This window comes from Myotis lucifugus, unplaced genomic scaffold, assembly GCF_000147115.1.
Source record: "Myotis lucifugus unplaced genomic scaffold, Myoluc2.0 scaffold_778, whole genome shotgun sequence".
Classification (NCBI taxonomy): domain Eukaryota; kingdom Metazoa; phylum Chordata; class Mammalia; order Chiroptera; family Vespertilionidae; genus Myotis; species Myotis lucifugus.
In genome coordinates, this window is record NW_005871826.1 from 143277 (window position 1) to 163043 (window position 19767).

Consider the following 19767-nt stretch of genomic DNA (forward strand, 5'->3'; position numbering starts at 1 on the left):
TCGGGGCCACTCGGCCTGCGCTTCGGAGCGGGCCGCCCTTTCTCGACGCGGTCACCGAGGGCGCAGGGGTGCGGGTCTGCCCAGGCGCCGGGAGGTTCAGACCCGCCGGGTCGGACGCTGCTTCCGGTCTCACCGGCGCGGGGCGTGTGGGTGCTCGGCTGCCCCTCACCCGCCGGCGGGGTTCAGCCCTCCAGACGGGGGTGCCCCCCCCACTGTCACTGCTTCCGGCTGTCAGCACTCGCCGTCCGAGGGACCCGTAAGGCCCAGGGACCCGCATGGCGGTGCCACCCGCGGAGCCGGGCCACTCCGAGCCTGTTTCCCCACCTGTCAGATGGGTGGGCGTGCAGGAAACAGACCTGCCCCGCTGGGCGCTGGCAGTGCGGGTCCGAGCGGATGCTTGTTGTTTGGAGCGAAAGTGGAGGAGGTACCATCGGGGGGTGGCCACTCACCGGGCTTCAGGGACAAACAACCCTTAAAGGGACAGTGACCTGCTCTGCTCCTGGCACGCCTCCTTCCAGGTGTGAGCAGATGGGATGGATGGGGAGCCTGCCTCTCCGGGAGGAATGCTGGGGACCTGGGGGGGGGGGGGTCGGGTGATGAGGGCCTGGCGTTCCAGCCACAGGCAGGACATGTCCAGTCCCGGTGAGGGCGTCTGAGTCTCAGCCTAGGGCCCCCCAGCACCCGGAGCCCTGGGCTGTCTCCCTCGGGTTTCCTTTCACTGCTGGTCAGGGAGCCCTCTGCCCCCACGGGAGGGGCGCTCTCCGGAGGGGCAGGCTCTGGGTGGCCGGTTTTCTTTATTCTTCCCAGTCTCTGCCTTCCGGACTGTTCCTCTGGGACAACTCAGGCCTGAACTCTGTGGGTGACCCTGGTGGGCAGTGGGGGTAGCTGGTGTGCCTGGGCCCCTGTGTGGGAACATCATCCGTCCACCCCTGGCCGCCCAGAGGAAAACATGATTCTCCAAGTTGTCAGGAGGGCAATGGAGGCTGAGAGGTGAGGTCACTCCGCTCATGTATTTATCCAGGCCTCTGTGCCAGGCCTGGGGCTGGCACCGCCCGCGGAGGTGAGTGAGAGAGCTTTTTGCAGGGGAGCTGGCAGCCGGTGAGAGCTGCTGGGCAGAGCTGAGTCGTTCCTGCCTCTGATTCCTCTCGCCATAGATTTTTACATATGTTTTTGTTGTTGTTGTTTTTAGAGAGAGAGGAAGGGAGCGATAGGGAGAGAAAAACATTGATCTGCTGCCTCCCGGCACGTGTCCTGACCCATGGCCAGGGCTCCTCTGGCCGCATTTTAAATGCCGTGAGGTTTCCAGGCAGAGACCCCGGGTGGGCTGTCGGCACGTGATGGCAGCAACTCTGGACAGTACTTCACCGCCGTGTACAAGTACTCAGTCCTCCCTCCCACCCCGGGAGGTAGGCATGCTCCCTTATTTGTTTATGACAAGGAAATGGGGTCACAGAGCTCCTCACTGGGAGAGGCAGGGTGTCAGTCAGGTCTGTCTGCTTCTCGATAATAGTAGTGCCCGTGACGGGTTTTACCCAGTATCTACGGGATGCTTACTAAGTGCTGACCAGGGTGCTCAGAACTGGATTTAACTGATGTAATCGTAACAATAACACCATACAGTTGGCACCATTATTATCCCCATTTAAAACATGAGAACTTGGAAGCAAAGGAAGGTTTAGGCATTTGCCCAAGGACACACAGTGAGGCGCTCGCAGAGCTGGGATCTGAAGAAGGCCAATTTGTGTGATTTCCAGGAGGATGCTGGGGTGATAGGTTAGGATCTGTTCTGGCCACAAAAGACAGAACTCCCCCTCCCAATAGCAGTGCTTGAAACAGGTTTCTTTCTTTCTCATTTTAAGCAAGACCCAGGGTGAGCAACACAGGGCTCCTCTGTCACAACCCAAGTGCCTGTTCCAGCTCCACCCCTCACCTCTGCATCCCAGACAGCAAGAGGCAGGAGGAGATGGAGAGGGGCACCCCTCCTTTTAGGAACAATTCCCAGAAGTCTCAGGAGAGCTTTCTGTTTACGTCCTATTGGTCAGAACATGGTCACATGACAACATCTAGCTGCTGGGAAATCATGTGATAAGATGAAAACCAGGGTTCCCACTCTAGTCAGTTTGGCTCAGTGGATAGAGCGTCAGCCTGTAGACTGAAGGGTCCCAGGTTTGATTCCGGTCAGAGCACATGCCTGGGTCGCGGGCTCGATCCCCAGTGTGGGGCGTGCAGGAGGCAGCTGATCAATGATTCTCTTTCATCATTGATGTTTCTCTCCCTTCCTCTCTGAAATCAATACAAATAAAAAAATTTTAAAAACACACTAGGGTTCCTCACTGGCAACATAAAACCAGACCTGTACTGTTGCTAAAGCAGTAAAAACATATTTTATTCAGGAGGATGGCGATAGGGAATAGAAACCTCTGTATGGAATGAACTCCGAATACAGCATTGGCCACTGGATTTATAGCCAAGGGCAGGATCGGGTCAGTGGATGAAAAACTGCTAAGCGGTAACATCAAGTGTGCAGGGGATTCTGGCTAAACAGACCTAACATCTCTGAGAGCTGAGGCGGGGGCCGGGGCGGGAGAGGAACGAGGAACCCAATCAGGGTGAGGGTGAGGGAGGGACTCTTGCCAAAATGACTAACTTAGCAGGATATTTGCTAAAACCGATTTCACCAGGAAGGCACAGACAGGCTGGGAGAGGTCCAGGAGCCTGAATGGAGTCTGGTCCAGCGAAGACTGTCACCGAGGAGGAGGGTTAGGGTGCTTCCCAGGACACTGGCACCTGCTTGGGGGGGGTCACTGGGCATCAGGGTCTAAACACCCTGTGTGAGCTGCTTAAAGCCGTCAGGTAATAAGAGGGGGCTTGAGCCCATGCGCCTGGGCCTCCCCTGTCCTGACCTGACCTGGGGGCGGACGGTCCATGGTGCTAGGCTCTGCCCGACCGACCGGAACTGCCAGCCCACTTTCTACCACAGGTCAGACAGCAAGACAGGTCCCAGAGGTGGTGGGGTTCCTGACAGTGCAGTGGGCAGGGTGGGGGCGGCCCTGGGTAGGGCTGTTCCCTCTGTGCTCAGTTCTCTTTCTTGGGGGAGGGCAGGTAAGAATCATGGGATTGTCTTTAAAAAAAAAAAAATATATATATATATATATATATATATATATATATATATATATATATATGTTGATTTCAAAGAGGAATTGAGAGGGAAAGAGAGATAGAAACATCAGTGATTAGAAGGAATCATTGATCAGCTGCCTCCTGCACACCCCCTGCTGGGGATTGAGCCCGCAGCCTGGGCATGTGCCCTGACTGGATTTGAACCCGGGATCCTACAGTCTTCAGGCCGACGCTCTATCCACTGAGCCAAACAGGCCAGGGCGGATTGTCTTATATAGTTAGGAATTACCTCTGACTGTAAACGTGTAGAGAAAGCATAACCCACACCCAGGCACTTAGTACAAATCCTTTTTTTAAACACCCTACTTCCTATAGATCCATTTCTCCCTGGAGGCTAAGGAATGTGGCCCAGCCAGTGAGGTGTGGGGACCGGGATGTAACCTGCCCCCAGCCACAGCCCCTGCCTCGGTGGGAGCCAGCAGCAGCCCTGTGTGCAGTCTGCTGAGCCCTCAGGAGGGGAAGCAGTGCAGGCAGTGACGTAGGCACTTCCTGCCTCTTTCCTGGGATCCCAAGGTATGAGGTCACTGACGCAGGCCACTGGAGTGTCCGCGGGAGCCCAGGCCACGGGAAGGCCCTGCCCAGGCCTCGTGCAGGTGGCAGAGGTGGCCTGGGCCCAGCATTGGCTCCAGGGTTTCCAGGACCGCGCTCTGGCGGTCATCACTGAGTTGTGGTCGGGCTGTGATTTGGGGTGGTCTGATGGGGAAGGAGTCCCTCTTTGTGGGCCAGGAGTGAGGAACTGAGTCCTGGTGGGTGTGTGAGTGTCATGGGGGCAGTGAGCCCTCTGAGTGGGCAGTGAGGCGGGGCTGGACTAGAACTAAATGAGGAACCTGGGACCCGCGGACCCTGTGCTGGGAGGCTGTCCTGCAGGGCACCCTGGGATAGGCCAAGTCCTCCTTCTGTCCCTGCCTGTGAGTGTTTGGAGTGTGTTAGATGTCATCACTCCTCCTGAGGGGACCACCAGGAGGCCTGGGTGAGGGGCTGAGCTGGTTGGGGACTAGCCGAGGGTGGAGGCTGTGGTGTGTGGGCCTCCAGCCGGACCCCCATGGAGAGTGAACAAGACCAGGCATCCCTCCGAAACCCCCGAAATGCAGAGAGGGGCGGGGCGGGTGAGCTGGACGCTGTCTGCTCACCTCTGCCCCCCCTTGCCCTGCCCTGCCCTGCCCTGCAGGTGGGATGCTATGGAATATGATGAGAAGTTGGCCCGGTTCCGGCAGGCCCACCTCAACCCCTTCAACAAGCAGCTTGGGGCCAGGCAGCATGAGCAGAGGGCTGGTGAGGAGGCCCCAGACGTCGCTTCAGAAGGTGAGTGCCGGGGCGGGTGGAGGGCTGGGTGGGCCATGTGACCCTCCCAGCAGCACCCACTGCCCTTCCTGGTTCCTGCGGTGCGGGGTGCTGGCTTCCCCCGGAGCTTCCTTCTCTCCACGCGTTCCTTTGCAAATGGGGCCGGGCTAGGCTCCCCTCAGCACCTCCTGTGGGCTCCCTGAATCTCAGGGGCCCTTCTGACCCCCAGCTACCCAGCTTTCCCCGGGAAAAGGCAGGCTGACTTCTCTCTGTTGCCTTCCACCTGCACACGCTCACTCCAGAGACCCTGCCTGAGCTGGCCCCTGGGGAGCCGGAGTTCAGCTGTGCGGAGCGTGTGATGGATCTCGGTCTGTCTGAGGACCACTTCTCCCGCCCCGTGGTAGGTCCAGGGTCTGTGTGTGTGTTGGGGGTGGGGTGGGGGGTGGAGCGGGGGATCCACTGGTGAGCACCCAGGGCGTAAGGAGCCAGATATTTTCTTGTCCCCTGACCCTCAGGCAGAGGGGTCATGTGCATCTCAGCTAAGGTTCTTTAAGTCTGAGGCCCACGTGACACCCAACACCCCTCAGCAGAACCAGTTCAAGGGCTGGACCTGGGAAAGGGTTTGGGGGCTGCTGTTCTCATGTAGGGCTGTTCCTCTCCCTACACTCTGGCTTCTTGTGAAGCAAATGCGAGGACTGACTTCATCTGGGGTTCCGTAGGCATGCAGCGGGGGGGGGAGGGGGGGGCGAGGGAGGGAGAGAGGGAAACTCCCTGCCCACAACCCCACCAGCCACTCAGCCGGGACGGCCACTCTTGTCTGTTGTAGATTTTGTTGTGTGGTTTGCTTGGTCACTATGAGGTGCTGGACTTGGGGAGGGGGTCGGGGATGTGGGGGGACTGGGCCGTCTCTGGGCCTGGCGATTAGGCCAGAGGCCACTTCCTCTCCTTGATGACGGGCGAGTGTCGTTTCCCCAGCTTGAGTGAAATAACATGGTCAGAAAAGCGAGCAAATTTCTTTAGAAATTTAGGAAGTTGTGTTTTGAAAAACATCCTGAATGAGGTCTTCAGAGGCCTGTGGGTAGGCGGGTGCAGCTGGGGGCAGGTGGGGTGGGGTGGTTCCTGCCTGGGCTGCTACCGTCCCTGGGCCTTGAGCCAGGTCTGCTCTGGGCCTCACTGTCCATGAGGATGGGTCTGGCGTGGACGGGAGACCGTGAGCGGCCGTGTGGCTGGTGTGTCCCCCAGGGTCTGTTCCTGGCCTCTGACATCCAGCAGCTGCGGCAGGCCATCGAGGAGTGCAAGCAGGTGATCCTGGAGCTGCCCGAGCAGTCAGAGCGGCAGAAGGACGCCGTCGTGCGGCTCATCCACCTGCGGCTGAAGCTCCAGGAACTGAAGGCAGGTGCCGGGCCAGCCCACCAGGGAGGCGGCTGGGATGGAGTGGAAGTCTGGAGGCCTGGGCTGGGGCAGAGGCCAGCCAGAGAGGCAGGCGGAGAGATGGGCCCTCGGTCCATGGGCAGACGCCTTCTCCATCCGTCTGATCTTAAGTGGCCAGTCCTGGGTCATGTGTCCACCCACTGTCGCAAGCGGGTGAAGTAAGTCCCCCCCTTGAACCACAGGACTCAGATTGGGAGGTGGGGCTTCCTGAAGGTCGGGGTGATGGGTCCTGGCAGCCAAAACCCACGTGTCTATAATGTCGTCCTGGATCTGTGCCTCTGGCTTGGCTGCGCTGGCCCATGAGTCCCTGGGAATTTGGAAAGTGCTGTACTCACTAGGATGTAGATAAGGCTGTGGTAACAAAGACTCCAAAATACAGCGGCTTAAAGGACTTAGATGTGTCATTTTACTCTAGAAATGCCACGGGTGGTCCAGGCCCCGTGGCAGGTAATGGTGATGGGGACCCCAGGTCCTCCTTTCCTGTGGCTCTGACAGTCCCTGGGTGGCCACACTCCCATCTGGGCTGCACTGAGCCAGCAGAAAAGAAGGGAGGAAGGGCAGAGAAGGTCATGTCCCTCCTGCTCGCATATCCTTGGCCCTAGGTGCAGCACCCAGGTGCAAGGGGTGCTGAAAGGGTGGTCCAGGCCTGACTGATCACAGGGGTGTTCCATTGCTAAAGAGAAAAGCGGTGACATTGGGAGAAACTCCATCTGTTATACGAGATGCCTGGAAGAAGTAAGTCAAGGGGTGACCTGTGACCCCTGGTTCACCTGTGACCCCTCCCTGGGCTCTCTCCAGGACCCCAATGAAGATGAGCCCAACATCCGAGTCCTCCTGGAGCATCGCTTCTACAAGGAGAAGAGCAAGAGTGTCAAGCAGACGTGCGACAAATGTAACACCATCATCTGGGGGCTCATTCAGACCTGGTACACCTGCACAGGTGGGCAGGGACCCAGACCGGCTCCTCTGGGTGGGCAGTCAGGTCCCCGGGGCTGGGCAGAGACCTCACAGGTCTGCTGCTGTATCTAGTACTCAGGTGACTTGATTCTCGACCGTGTACTTGGTGTTCACTGAGCCCTGGGCATGAATAAGGGTGGAATGAAAAGGCATCATGTGACATTTAAGCAAAAACTGGGAGGTCAGGGACAAGCCAGGTACAAATCTGGGGAAGAAGGTTCCTGCCAGGAGGTGTCCGCAAAGGCCCTGTGGTCCGTTGTACAGGGTCTGCAGTGAAGAGCAGAGAGCAGCGTGGCTGCAGCATTGTGTCTGAGAGGTTGGTCGATGTGGGCTCAGAGGTTGCTGGGCCCGAGTGAGCTGTGGCCTCAGCAGGTGCTGCACACACTTAAGTTGTAACAGGGTCACTCTGGCTGCTGAGCTGAGCGTGCACTAAAGAAGGGATGCCAGGTGGAGGGGGAGGAGGATGGCACTCTGACCAAGCCCCCGGTCTTGCTGGGACTCAGGGCTGTGCCTGGCTGTATCACAATCACGGTGTGATAGGTGCCAATCACAGTGGGGCGGCTGGGGTGAGAAGTGGTCACTAGAAGAACGAGCTGAAGGACTAGAACCGGGTGCATAGTTTTCAGTGTCAGCAGGTGGAAGGATGGGGTTCTGAGGTCTGAGATGGGAGCACCGGGGTGGGTTTGGTGAAGGAGAGCCAGAGTTCCACTCAGAGTGGGTGTGAAGCCCTTTAGGGGTCCAGGTGGGAATGGCAGGTTCACATCGGAGTTCAGGGGCGAAGTGCACACTCCTTCAGGCCAAGGGACCTGCAGTGAGAAGCTCTTGGATTGGCCTGGGAATCTGAGTAGCCCCTCTGGGGCTCCTGGCGGCTGAAGGTCAGCCTGGGCCGCAGGATCCCCCCGACCGCTAAGAGGCATATCACCGGTCCTCCACCCCCAGGCTGTTATTATCGCTGTCACAGCAAGTGCTTGAACCTCATCTCCAAGCCCTGCGTGCGTTCCAAAGTCAGCCACCAAGCCGAGTACGAGCTCAACATCTGCCCAGAGGCGGGGCTGGACAGCCAGGACTACCGGTGTGCCGAGTGCCGGGCGCCCATCTCTCTGCGTGAGTGCCCAGGAAGGGGCAGGTGGAGGCAGCTGTCCTGGGCAGGGTAACAGGCCAACATCTGGGTGAGAGCACTGGATACATCAGGTGGCTAAGGCCAGCATGGCTCCTGCAGGTGCCGTCTCTCTCTCCCGGGGAAGCGACCCGGGGCTGCTATGGCACCTTTCCATGTGGTACAGGCAGACTGGGGCTCCAGCCCAGGTCGCCTAGGAGTACCGTGTGCTGGTGTGCAGCCCCTGTTGTTCACAAGAAAACCTCGGTAGTGGGCACCCATTGTGTCCAGCCCTTGGAGACAGAGAGAGTAAGTCACATGGATCCCTTCAGCTGTCCTGGCGAGCAGTCCTATTATTGTCCCATTTTACTGGTGAGAAAATTGAGGGCAGTGAGACACCCTGACCTGCCTGATGTCCCATGGCTCTTTCTCCTGTGTGTCGTGGGTTTAGCTGGACCATGGGACCAGTGCCATGTGCGGCAGAAGCCCTGTGCGCATGCGCGTGGCTGGGACCCTAAAAGTAGCCGGGACTTGGTAACAACCTACGCCCTCTGCAGGGGGTGTGCCCAGTGAGGCCCGGCAGTGTGACTACACGGGCCAGTACTACTGCAGCCACTGCCACTGGAACGACCTGGCTGTCATCCCGGCGCGCGTGGTGCACAACTGGGACTTCGAGCCACGCAAGGTGAGGGTGGGAGGGCTGGGGTGCAGCCCTGGGGTGTGTGAGGGGGCGTGGCTCAAGGAGGCCTGGGGGGGAGGTGGGCTGGGGCTTGGTCGTCGGGATAGGGGGCTGGTCAGGTGCTGCCTGGCTGTGGGGCCTGGCTGGGCCTGGGGGGCCGGTGTTGCTGGAGGGGCCACTCCGTGACGTTCCCCCAGGTGTCCCGCTGCAGCCTGCGTTATTTGGCGCTGATGGTGTCGCGGCCAGTGCTCAGGCTTCGGGAGATCAACCCTCTGCTGTTCAACTACGTGGAGGAGCTGGTGGAGATCCGGGTGAGGCGGGGGTGGGGGCGGCTACCTGTGTTGTGGGAGCAGAGGAGAGACACACCTGCTTAGGTTACTGGCCCATCAGCTGTCCTCTAGGCCCAGAGGAAATTTGAAAATTTCTAGTAGCCACATTGAAAAAGTAAGAAGAAGCCAGTAAAGTTATTTTGAATAACATACTTATGTTACCCAATATACCAAAAGATTGTTTGAATATAATCACTATACTTTATTAAGACACTAGAGGCCTGGTGCACGAAATTCGTGCACGGGTGGAGTCTCTAGGCCTGGCCAGCGATCTGGGCCTCTTGGGGCAGTCTCACCCAGTCCCATTCGGGGCCAGGCCGACTGGAGCCTGCTGGTGCCAGGCCCGGAGGTGGTCAGAAAGGATCAGACTGCATTTACAGGGCACGTGACTCCGGCAGAGCCCAGGCCACCTGGGCTGGGAGGGCTCTACATCCCTCTCGGATGTGGGGGTAGAGCCACAGGGTGATGGAGCCTCAGCATCCTGGCTGGCCTGGAAGCTGTGCTTTGCCCTTGAGCCTGGCGGGAGCACTCACAAGGCCCTTCCTGGGGGGTGTCAGGTGACACGACTCCCTCCAGGGCAGCCCCCCGGCCACACAGAGTACCAGGGGCAGCCCTGCCCTGGCCTCGGGCCCACCTGCCTCTTGTCCACAGAAGCTGCGCCAGGACATCCTGCTCATGAAGCCGTACTTCATCACCTGCAAGGAGGCCATGGAAGCGCGTCTGCTCCTGCAGGTGAGACGCCCGCCCAGGGAGGTGTGAGGGCAGGTGGGAAACAGCCAGACAGAGGAGGGCCCGTCATGTGCAGGTCTTTTTCAGATGGCTCGGCAGTTTGTGTTGGCACAACAGCCTTTAGCAGAGGGCCTTCCACACTGTCCCAGGCAACACCAGGTCTGTCATGAGCAAACAGGCATTCTACCCACAAAGTGTTCTCTGATCACATCAGTGTGTGGGGTGCTGTGAGAAGCAGGCAGCGTCCCTGCAGCCTCTGTGTGACTCTCCGTGACGCGGGCCAGGCACAGGCCTGCCGGGCAGGGTGGACCACGAAGCACACTTTTCAAGGCTTACCTGTTCATTCCACCAATCTTCACTGAGTGCCTGCTGTGGGCAAACACTGTTGTAGATACTGGGGCGAAGTGAACAAAACAAGATCCTTTCCTCGTCTCAGAGGGGGCCCTTCAGGGGGGAAGATAAGAAAAATTAGCTGTTCATGAGGTCGGTGAGGTCTGTGGACAAGAGGAGGCAGAGAAGGGGATGGGAATGCTGGGGTCAGGACGGGAGGAAGAGCTGTGTGCCAGGCAGAGGTGGGGTGCGTGGGCAGCAGCAAGGTGGCCAGTGTGGTTGGAGGGGCTGACGCTGTTTCTTCCATGAGCTCCCAGGACCCGGACGGTGGGTGGGCAGGGGAAGGGGCCCTCCTGGGGCTCGGAGTCATGGCTGCTGGCCCCGTAGCTCCAGGACCGGCAGCATTTTGTGGAGAACGATGAGATGTACTCAGTCCAGGACCTCCTGGACGCCCACACGGGCCGCCTGGGCTGCTCGCTCACCGAGACCCACACGCTCTTCGCCAAGCACATCAAGCTGGATTGTGAGGTGGGTGCCCCGCTGAGGACCAGGCATCTCTCCTCGCCCAGCCCCCCGGGCAGGGAGGGTGGTGCGCCCTGGCTTCAGGTGCCCTCTGGAGCAGCACTGACTTGCTCCCACCCCACCTCCACCCCCACCCCCAGCGGTGCCAGGCCAAGGGTTTCGTATGTGAGCTCTGCAGAGAGGGTGACGTGCTGTTCCCCTTCGACAGCCACACGTCTGTGTGCAGTGACTGCTCCGCCGTCTTCCACAGGTGGGTGTGGCCCCACCCCACCCCCAGCCACAGGGAGAGGGGCGGGGGAAGATGGTTGGGGCTTGGTCTTTGCTGTCTGGTTTTCAAAGCCCTTTGCCTTGATCCTGAGATAGGGCGTTAGGCCCTGATGTGTGTGCCTGAATCGCCATTTCCACCGAGACAAGCACCTGTGGGCTGGGGAGGGCCCCGGTGTGAGCCCCACCGCTGTCCTGGTTCCTTCTCCCCAGGACTGAGGTTGGCCTCTCAGGATTAGCATAGGCCACGGTGTCCTAAACCTAGTTCCTGGCACTTCTAATGTCCGAGTGATATTTTTTCCAACTTCTCTAGGCTAAAAGAAATACCTAACATTTTGTTCATTAAGTATTTAGGTTAAACAACGTAAGCATTTATGAACCAAAGACTTACTGAATGTTTGGGAAAATAATGCACATAAATTGGAAGAAATTATTTTAACTGTTTAAGAAGCACAATTACTAATAATAGGAGTCTGCCTGCTGGGCCCTGCACAGCTTCTCACAGTGGCCTCAGATGGGACAGCGTACCCCCCCTTCTGCCCACACTGGGTGTTTCCTGCCACTGGCTGTTATTTATCGCAGCAGCTGACATCACAGCTTTGAGAACTGGGGTTGCTGTCACAGGAAGGGTTCATGTTGAAGCTGTGAAGTCCCTTGAGCTAGCAGTTTGCATGGTGTGTGACATGTCAAAGGCTGCTGTGCCCCCTTCAGAAATTTAGCCCATGGGCCCTGTGCCTCCACAGTGCCTGGGGCAGGGTGCCCAGTGGTGATGGGGCAGGTAGGGTTACCGAGACTCGAAGAGATCCAAGCCAGACTGTCCTTGTCAGACATTAATAGGTGCCAATCACAGGCCCAGCAGGCACATGTGGTGCAAACCCTGCTGTGCCCTTTGGAAGACACTGCCTTGGTTTCCCCAACTATAGAGGGAGCCTGATTAGGAAGCTTGAGAATTCACTGCTAACATCTTATATGCAGAGGCCCGCCCTGTGCCCAGGGCCTGACCCTGTCTGCCTGTCACTGTCCCCAGGGATTGCTACTATGACAACTCCACCACCTGCCCCAAGTGTGCCCGGCTCATGCTGCGGAAGCAGTCTCTCTTCCAGGAGCCTGGTCCGGACGTGGATGCCTAGAGCCACGGGCACCCCTCCCAAGCCTCTCTGGAGCCCACCCTACCGGTCATTGCCAAAGTCAAGGTGTTTCTTTGCTCTGGACACCCCTGGGGTGCAGCCCCTGGACCTCACCCACTGGGCCAGAGGTGAAAGCACCACAAAGACGATCAGCCCCCGTCTTGCTGGGACTCAGGGCTGTGCCTGGCTGTTTCCTGCGTGTGCTGCTGTGAGGGCCAGAATGTGCCCCCTTCCACTGCAGGGCTCCATGGTCAGGGGCGTGGGGGAGGGTTTCCGTCTTCCCCATGGTGAAGAGCCCCCCCCCCCCCATGTCCTTGGAGCCAGGCTGCTGGGTCTTGGCTGCCCTAAAAACCCTGGAGGGCTTCCAGGGAGTGGCTGACAAGACCTGAGGACGCCGGCTGCACACCCTCAGCCTTGGCCTGAGACTCATCTGTAGTGGATGGTTGGGATCTCCCTGGAGGCTCCCATCCCCCACCCCTTGTCTCTTTGGGGTCTCCTGGCTGTTCCTGGCCGAGGCTCTTACAGGTGTCCCCCAAGGGCCTGGCCCTGCCTCTACGGTTCTCTCCTATAGATTAGAGGTTGACAGGGCCAGTCCAGGGGTTACGGGTTCTTTCTACGCAACATGGAGGGAAGGGGCCATGGAGCTCTTTCCCCTGGGGGACCAGCTGTGGCTCCTGACTCGGCCTAGCCCGGCTCACTCTGGTGCTCTGAGCTGGGTGGCTGGGGGTCCTGCCTCCAGGTGTGGCTCTGGGAGAGGTTCCAGAGGTTTGAGTGGCATTTCTGGGGACAAGATTTGCCCTGAGATGGTCTGTCCTGCTACAGTGCCTGTGGAGGATCCGGACAGCTCACGGACCACCAGCCAGGGCCTTGTTGGGGACCCTGAGGTCAAGTGCTGGGAATATTTGCTCCAGTGAGTTCAGGCAGGAAGCCTCGAGTCCATGCAGGAAGATGAGCACGAGGTGTGTGACGCCCCATCTGACAAAGGACCCCGGACGGGGGATGAGGCCCACAGCTCTTCCTTGGGGGAGCTGCAGCCAACTCGACATTTGCAGGGATGTTTCATGCATCAGAGACCCTGCCTTTGAGGGGGCGGCCTGGGGGCAGAGTCTTTCCTGCCCTGCCCTGGACTGTGATTGGCTGTCACGTACAGGTAATGGTGGTGGGCAGGGAACACAGCCACTGGGTTCCCCATCACCTTTGACTAGGAAGCCCAAGAGGAGAGGCTGCAGCCAGCAGAAGGGTCAGCTCAGCTTGTTGGCCATTGGCCGACGCAAGGGGTGCTGAAGACAGTGTCATGTGGCGGCTTTAGGCGATCCTCTTGCTGTCTGCTCTGACCTGCCTCCGTGTGACAGCGAGAAGGGGTCAACAGCAGGTCCTCAGCCTGCCTCTCTTGTAGGGTTGCAGAGGGTTTAACCAGTTAACTACCACGTGTCCAAAACGGAAACCATCCCCATACGCCACAGTATTTTGAATTTAATTTAAAAAAATCAATTTGCAATGAATATTACAAAAATAAATATATTACAATTTGAGTGTTCTTGAATATTTTCAGCTGAAAATTCTCACAAAAAATGATTTTAAAGTTGGTCAGAGCTGCCACTTAGGGAAAACATTTTTTTATAGACGTGCGTGGCGTGTGGGGAAGGTCCGCCGCTTGCATCTGTAGATGCTTACGGCGTACAGGGGTTAAGGGCAGGTGCTCAGATCTGCACCTTCTCACAGCTGCACGTCTGTCTTGGGACAGAAGCATTCCTGCGTTCATGTGTTAGGGTCAATGTCCAGAAGAAACGCTAGCATGCTGGCATTTGTCGGACAGAATTGGCTTTTTTAATTTATTTTTTTAGCTCCCTCAATTACCTCCTGCCCCAACACCTCTTCTCCACCTATCCCTTCTGGATGACACAGTCTCCAAACAGAATCACATGTGGTCTTTCTGAGTCCACAGCACTCTAACAAGAACCCACAGAGGAACCAGTTTGCACAGCCAGCACCTTACAGAGTAACGAGGGGCACCCAGCTGGAACGATGCTGCAGCGTCTCATTAAATCTGTGATCTCTAGACTTTGCTGTGTGTGGTGAATCAAGGACAGGTCAGGGTTTGTTGACAGGCAAACCAATTGTGGGTTCTAGGAAAAGCCCACAACCTGCCCCATCCAATTGAGTCTCATTAGCCTGGTTTGGGGAGAAGCACTCTTGATGGGTGATGAGTTCGGGCATGGGTGTCAGACATAGGCCTGAGTGCTCCGATCCCTTCAGCCCCCATTATCCTATGGGATGGATGAGAACGCAGACTATCTCATGGGCTGTTTGGGGGCTAGGAGTCACTGACCACTGAGCGGGGCTGCAGAGAATGCTCAGTGTCCCAATGGAAGGATTGTCTCGTTGACCCAGCATCACAAGAACGTCACAGGTCCTGTGCCTGGTACATCTTGTTAGGGCCACTACAAGGCTCTCACTGAAACTCAAGGCTATTCCCGTTACCCTTGGACGACAGGAAACCATACATCCCTACTGCAAGTTATGTCCAAACAGCTGCATATGTCCATTTTCCTACAGAGATATCATCTGCAGATTTGACCAGGATCTCAAAGGGGCTGTGACCCAGAGAACCTCAGAAATCTCTGCTCATCACCTATGTCCAGTTGCAATCCAGATAAGCTGTCAGCAACCCTATTCCTGAAGGTTTGAACGGCACCTCAGCTACAAATAACTAAAGCTCTACTTTGGATATCAGGGGGAGGATGCAATCTTTTCCCCTTTCAGGTTATGAAATAGTAATTAACATCTTTACTTTGACCTAGACTTACAGGAACGTTGCAGAAACATCCCCACGTACCTGTCTCTGGATGGCCCACGTGTAAACCATCTGCCCCATTTGGTTCATTCTTTTCTTCTCTGAACCATCTGACTGTAGGCTGAAGAGGATGCCACTTTGCCTCTCAATACTTGTGTATATTCCTCCCAACCAAGGAAATTACCTTACATGGCCTCGGTGCAATTATCAGAAGACATAAGAAATTAACATTGCTTAACAAGTTGTCATGCGTTATTTTTTAAAAAGTCTACCTTTATCTATTTCTGGACCAGTTCTGACTACTAAAGTGCTTTAATTACAGACCCAATGTGTTTTAATGTCTAGAAGTGCTAGTCGCCTCATAGTTTTGTTTTTTTTTCATGAGTATTCTAGCATGCAATCTTTTTTTTTTTTTTACAAAAAAATGTTTTTATTGATTTTAGAGAAGAAGAGAGAGGGGGAGAGAGAGAAGTATTGATTGGTTGCTTCCCATAGGGCCCATAGGGCCTGGGACTGATGAACCCAAAACCTGGGAATGTGCCCTGACTGGGAATTGAACCAGTGACCTTTCAGTGCAAGAGATGACACTCAACCGAGCCACACTGTCCAGGGCTCATGCAAATTTTTTAAAGCACATATTTAAATAAAATTTTATTGACAAAATTTTATACTCAAGTCTCAAAATTAAAATATCAGAAATAGGGTTTTCAGGGATGTTAAATCTCTGGAAGCAGAGAGACTTGGCTGAGCCTTATCCATTGAGGTCATTTTGTTGCTTCTGGCTTTACTTTAACTTTTGGTTACACACACTGAAAAACAACCTAAGATAGTTGCTTTAAGCGTCACTTTTTCTCATTGTACAATTCCCTGTAGCAATTTATGGCACCACCGATCGCTCTCGAAACTTTCAGTTTCCACCCATCATCGGGACTGCTACTGGTAAGGATCTGTAAGCCAGCCTCAAAATGTGAGAGGGCTGCCCAGAGTTCTCCTGTGGTTAGTTGACGCAGAACAGGTTGAGTGTCTTCACTCTCCTCCTCTCCTGCTGGCTCCTGTTCCAGCTGCATCAGCTCCTCACTAGAGAGAGCATCCTCGTGTGACTGTAGCAACTGGTCCACGTCAGCTTCCACAAGCTCTTCAAAAGCCAGAGTCTTGGCAAGGGTCATAGTGTTTTTTTGAAGCTGTGCAATGTTATCTGTTTGGGAAAAATTCTGGAACTGAACACACTGGGGCCAAATTTTCTCCCACACACTGTTCATTGTTGCTGGGCTGAGTGCCTCCCAAGCTACTGCAATGTTGTCTATAGCATCCAAGATGTAGTTTCTCCCAAACTCCCTGACCGTAGCTGTATCCTCCCCATCTGTTGCTTCTAGCATGTGCTCAAAAGTCCTTCTAAGGTAGTGAGCTTTGCAGGTGGAGGCTACGCCTTGACCCATGGGCTGGATGGAGTCGGCTGTGCTGTCATGAAGATATTCCACTCTTACATGATCAGACAGGCCACTCAAAGTGACTGGGTGGCATGTGCATTGTCCAGGATGAGCAATGCTTTGTTGCTTCGATTATTTTTGGCACAGTATTTTTCAACAGCAGGACAAAAAAAGTACGTGAACCATTCATGAAAAATGCTCCTGGTTGCCCAGGCCTTTCTGTTTGAGCGCCAAATCACAGGCAACTTGGGCTTGGAGCCCCCCTTCGGAGCCCGGGGGTTTTCTGAGTGGTACACCAGTAAGGGCTTCAACTCAAAGTCCCCAGCTGCGTTGCCACCAAGCAGCAGCATCAAACGGTCTTTGGACGATTGAAACCCTGGCTGAGCTTTTTCCTCCACAGAAATAAACGTTCCTTCAGGCATTCTCTTCCAATAAAGCCCTATCTCATCGACATTAAAAACTTGCTGGGGGGTGTACTCACCGTCTTCCATGATGCTTTTCAGCGCTTCCCGGTATGTGTCCTGGTTGCTAGAAGCTGTGCCGTTCATCTTGAAGTGGGGCAAACGATGGCGCTCCTTGAACCTCACAAACCACCCTTTACTGGCACTAAAGGTTTCTTTTTGAGAGCTTTCCCCTAGTCCACGCTGCAAGGCATCGAACAAGCTCTTAGCCTTCTCCTGGATCATGGCAACACTCGGCGGCAGGTTCCCTGGCTCTGGTCTTCCAGCCACAGGCGCAGCCGCCGCTCCACAGTCTCCATGGCTGCACTTCGATGGCGAGTCAACCGAGAGGCCCTTGAGGGAGTAGCTACTTGTGAGCTCACTGTTATTTTTTCTTTATTATCTCGGATCGTCGCCACTGTAGAGACAGCAAGGTCCAAGGCCTTTGCGATCTGGCTGAGCTTCTCGCCTACCTCAAACCGTCGTAACACCCAATTTTATGTCGAGGGGAATTGCTTTCCGTTCCCTTTTGGCATTTGGGACGACCTTTGGGGGCCTTTTCCCGGGCATGTTTGCCTCCAGAATGTAGGGAAACCACAGCAGTCCCCGGGGGGAGAGGCCTGTGCACCCGGCTCGCGGGCAGGGCTTGCGGAAGGGAACCCGCTGGCGGAGGCGCAGGGGGGCCTCCCCGGGGACGTGGGTCACCACAGCCTGCCCAGCTCTACGGCCCAGCAACAGGCTGTTCATCCTCGACGCGAAGGCGGGCAGCCAGGCCTCTGGGGTCCGTCAGTGTCCAAACCCGGGACTGCACAGCTGCAGGCGCATCCAAACTGCCTGGGTCTCTGTGGTCCGAGAACAGACAGAAAGTCGTGCCGGGGAGTCACGCTGCACAGCACCCGCCGGGTCAGCTCCTCTGTTCTGAGGGTTCCCGGGCGCAGCCACACGTGTGCCCTGCACCCCCGCGCGCCGGTCGCAGCGGCCGACCCGGTGGGGAGCGGGTGGCGTTCGCTTAAGCGGCCGCTGCCCACGGAGGACCGGAAGTGCGTGTCCCTGTCTGTGCCAGATTCAAAGTCAGTCTAAAGCACTGCTCCTGGCACCGAGTCCGCCTCGTTCGCTGGTTCCTGTGCTCCGCTGTCTGGTAGAGGAAGGCGGCGCTCACGTTCACTCCCTACAGTCAGGCGAGAAGCAGGCTCCTAGAGAGGTCCCGGCGCAGGCTCCGCGGCCTCGCTGCGCATGCGCACAGCTCCCGAGCCTGTCAGAGGCCTCTGCGACCAGTTGGCCACTGCATTGCGCATGCGCACAGCTCCCGAGCCTGTCGGCGGCCTCTGCGACCAGGTAGCTGCTGCACTGCGCGTGCGCGCCCCCCAGCGGCGTGTGATCGGCGGCTAATGTCCCAGCGGCTGGTGGCGGCCGCTCGCCGAGCTGTGGAGATGCCGCGGCGGCCCGGGACCTGGCAGAACGGCCGGGTCTGGCGTCAGAGCCCTCGAAATAGCTCCGCAGGTGAGCGGGGAGGCGCTGCCCGCCGGTTGCGGGAGGCGAGTGACGCCATCGGGGTGCGCCGGCCAGCGCGGGGGACGGGGGCGGGGGTGGATGGTGTTGGGAGGCCAGGATGAGGGCGTCAGAAACGCAGCAAGAGCAGCTTCAGCTCCGTCCCGCTGCCGCCTCGGCTGCCCCTGGTCCTAACCCGTCGCCCTCCGAGCCCCGGGGGCCCTCCACGCTTCTCAGCGGTTCCCACCGCGGGCTCCCTGGGCAACCTCAGTAGGTGCCCCGCCTCCTTTTCTGGCTGCAAAGAGTCCAGGTTGAGCGTCTTGCGTTCGAGTCCCGCTCCTCCCGGCACCTCGCTCCACGGATGTTCTTCCGCCTGATCCGCCTCGCAGAGTTGCTCTCCCGCCGGTGGAGATAATGGACGCGAAAGAGTTTTGTGAATCGTTACGAGTTTCTAATTCAGCCGCCCCTCGTGGAGCCCTGGGGCCTCGGTGCTGAGCCTCACAGACTCTCGCTGAACCCACACCTGGCCTGCAGGTGGGCGCCTTGCAACCTCCTATCCAAGAGCCGGCCAGCGGCTGCCCTCGCCTTGCAGTTCATGTCCTCCTGCTCCAGCTCCTCCACTTTTAACTACTTCTGTGTTGCACCCCTTCCCCTGGCTTAGAATCTGAAATGTTACTCCACGATTAGGTTGTTTTATTTTTTATTGATACACCCCAGAGAGCAGTAATCACATTGATTTTTTTCCCCTCTAATACACCTATGTGCAGTTTTTGGGTTTTGATACAAGAAAGATACCTTGATTTCTGATTTTTTTTTTTTGGTTATGGTGGCTCTTATTGTGATTGTTTTTACTATATTGGCTTTTGACCTACTGTAGTGAAATACCTAAATTATCTCTAGTTCTTCCCTGGCTGGGTTACTCAGTTGGGTAGAGCGTTGTCCAGACACACCAAGGTTGCGGGTATGAACCCCAGTCAAGGCACATACAAGAAGCAGCCACTGAATGTGTAAAGAAGTGGAACAACAAATTGGTGTCTCTCTCTCTCTCTCTCTCGCTCAAATCAATTAAAAATTTTTTAATTGTATCTAGTTCTGTCTTTAACTGATGTAAGTATTAGCAGCTTATGGTAAAAACTGGAGTTTTCCTCTTGGAGGACTGAAGAAACGGTACCCAAGAACGTTTGCTCTCCTTGGCCTGACAAAAACACTAATCTTTGGGTTGATCATATATAAATTATGTAGTATCCTTTGTTTTTAAGTTTCACATAATTTTAGTCTTAGAATTGTGTTTGTTTTTGAGGCTGCAATAGTTTCAGTTACCAAAAATGCCTTGGTCAAGAAACGGTTAGTTTTCTTTGACAGCTGTAGCAATAAAAGTATTTTATGTCTTCCTGCAGTAAAGTTCCTGTTGGAATAATTTTTTAAAGGGATATTTAAGCAGACAAATAAAGGCAGCAAGCTTACCCCTCGGGCTGGATCCTTGTCCCTGCACACCTGTAACTGCCACTGTGAGCAAATGCAGTCCAGCTCAGAAGCGAATCCTCTTTCCCATCTTCCTTTCAGTGCCTCCAAGGCAGCTGCTTTCAGCTGCTGGTTCTGCCCGCACAACTGCTGTCATTTTCCCAGCGGCTGTTCAAAACCACCCAGAGGTAAATACCTATTATTGGCAGCGCAAGGTTCCCAGGAACCC

The 19767-nt window shown here is 56.1% G+C and overlaps 2 protein-coding genes across 21 annotated transcripts; one reads left to right on the forward strand and one right to left on the reverse strand.

The window, feature by feature from the left end:
- The first annotated feature begins 205 nt into the window (after positions 1 to 205).
- Positions 206 to 14965, forward strand: DEF8 (differentially expressed in FDCP 8 homolog). Of its 20 annotated transcripts, none has more exons than XM_014448188.2 (13): positions 206 to 424; positions 4352 to 4485; positions 4767 to 4864; positions 5707 to 5856; positions 6694 to 6835; positions 7792 to 7956; positions 8506 to 8633; positions 8825 to 8938; positions 9608 to 9688; positions 10403 to 10543; positions 10678 to 10787; positions 14485 to 14610; positions 14730 to 14868. In XM_014448188.2, exons 1-12 carry the CDS (start codon positions 276 to 278, stop codon positions 14606 to 14608), a joined length of 1536 nt encoding a protein of 511 aa, XP_014303674.1. In that variant the 5' UTR covers positions 206 to 275; the 3' UTR covers positions 14609 to 14610; positions 14730 to 14868. The 20 variants fall into 20 exon arrangements, 16 of the variants coding, with proteins under 16 accessions (XP_014303674.1, XP_023602760.1, XP_023602759.1 ...); XM_023746992.1 differs by lacking the exon at positions 206 to 424 and adding an exon at positions 1203 to 1406; XM_023746991.1 differs by lacking the exon at positions 206 to 424 and adding an exon at positions 3486 to 3696.
- A 393-nt stretch (positions 14966 to 15358) lies between these two features.
- Positions 15359 to 17878, reverse strand: CENPBD1 (CENPB DNA-binding domain containing 1). Its single transcript, XM_014448198.2, is given in 3 exon segments — positions 15359 to 16858; positions 16861 to 17081; positions 17083 to 17878. Coding segments are annotated over 3 exon segments (1110 nt in total). The 5' UTR covers positions 17337 to 17878; the 3' UTR covers positions 15359 to 16223.
- Between the last annotated feature and the right edge of the window lie 1889 nt (positions 17879 to 19767).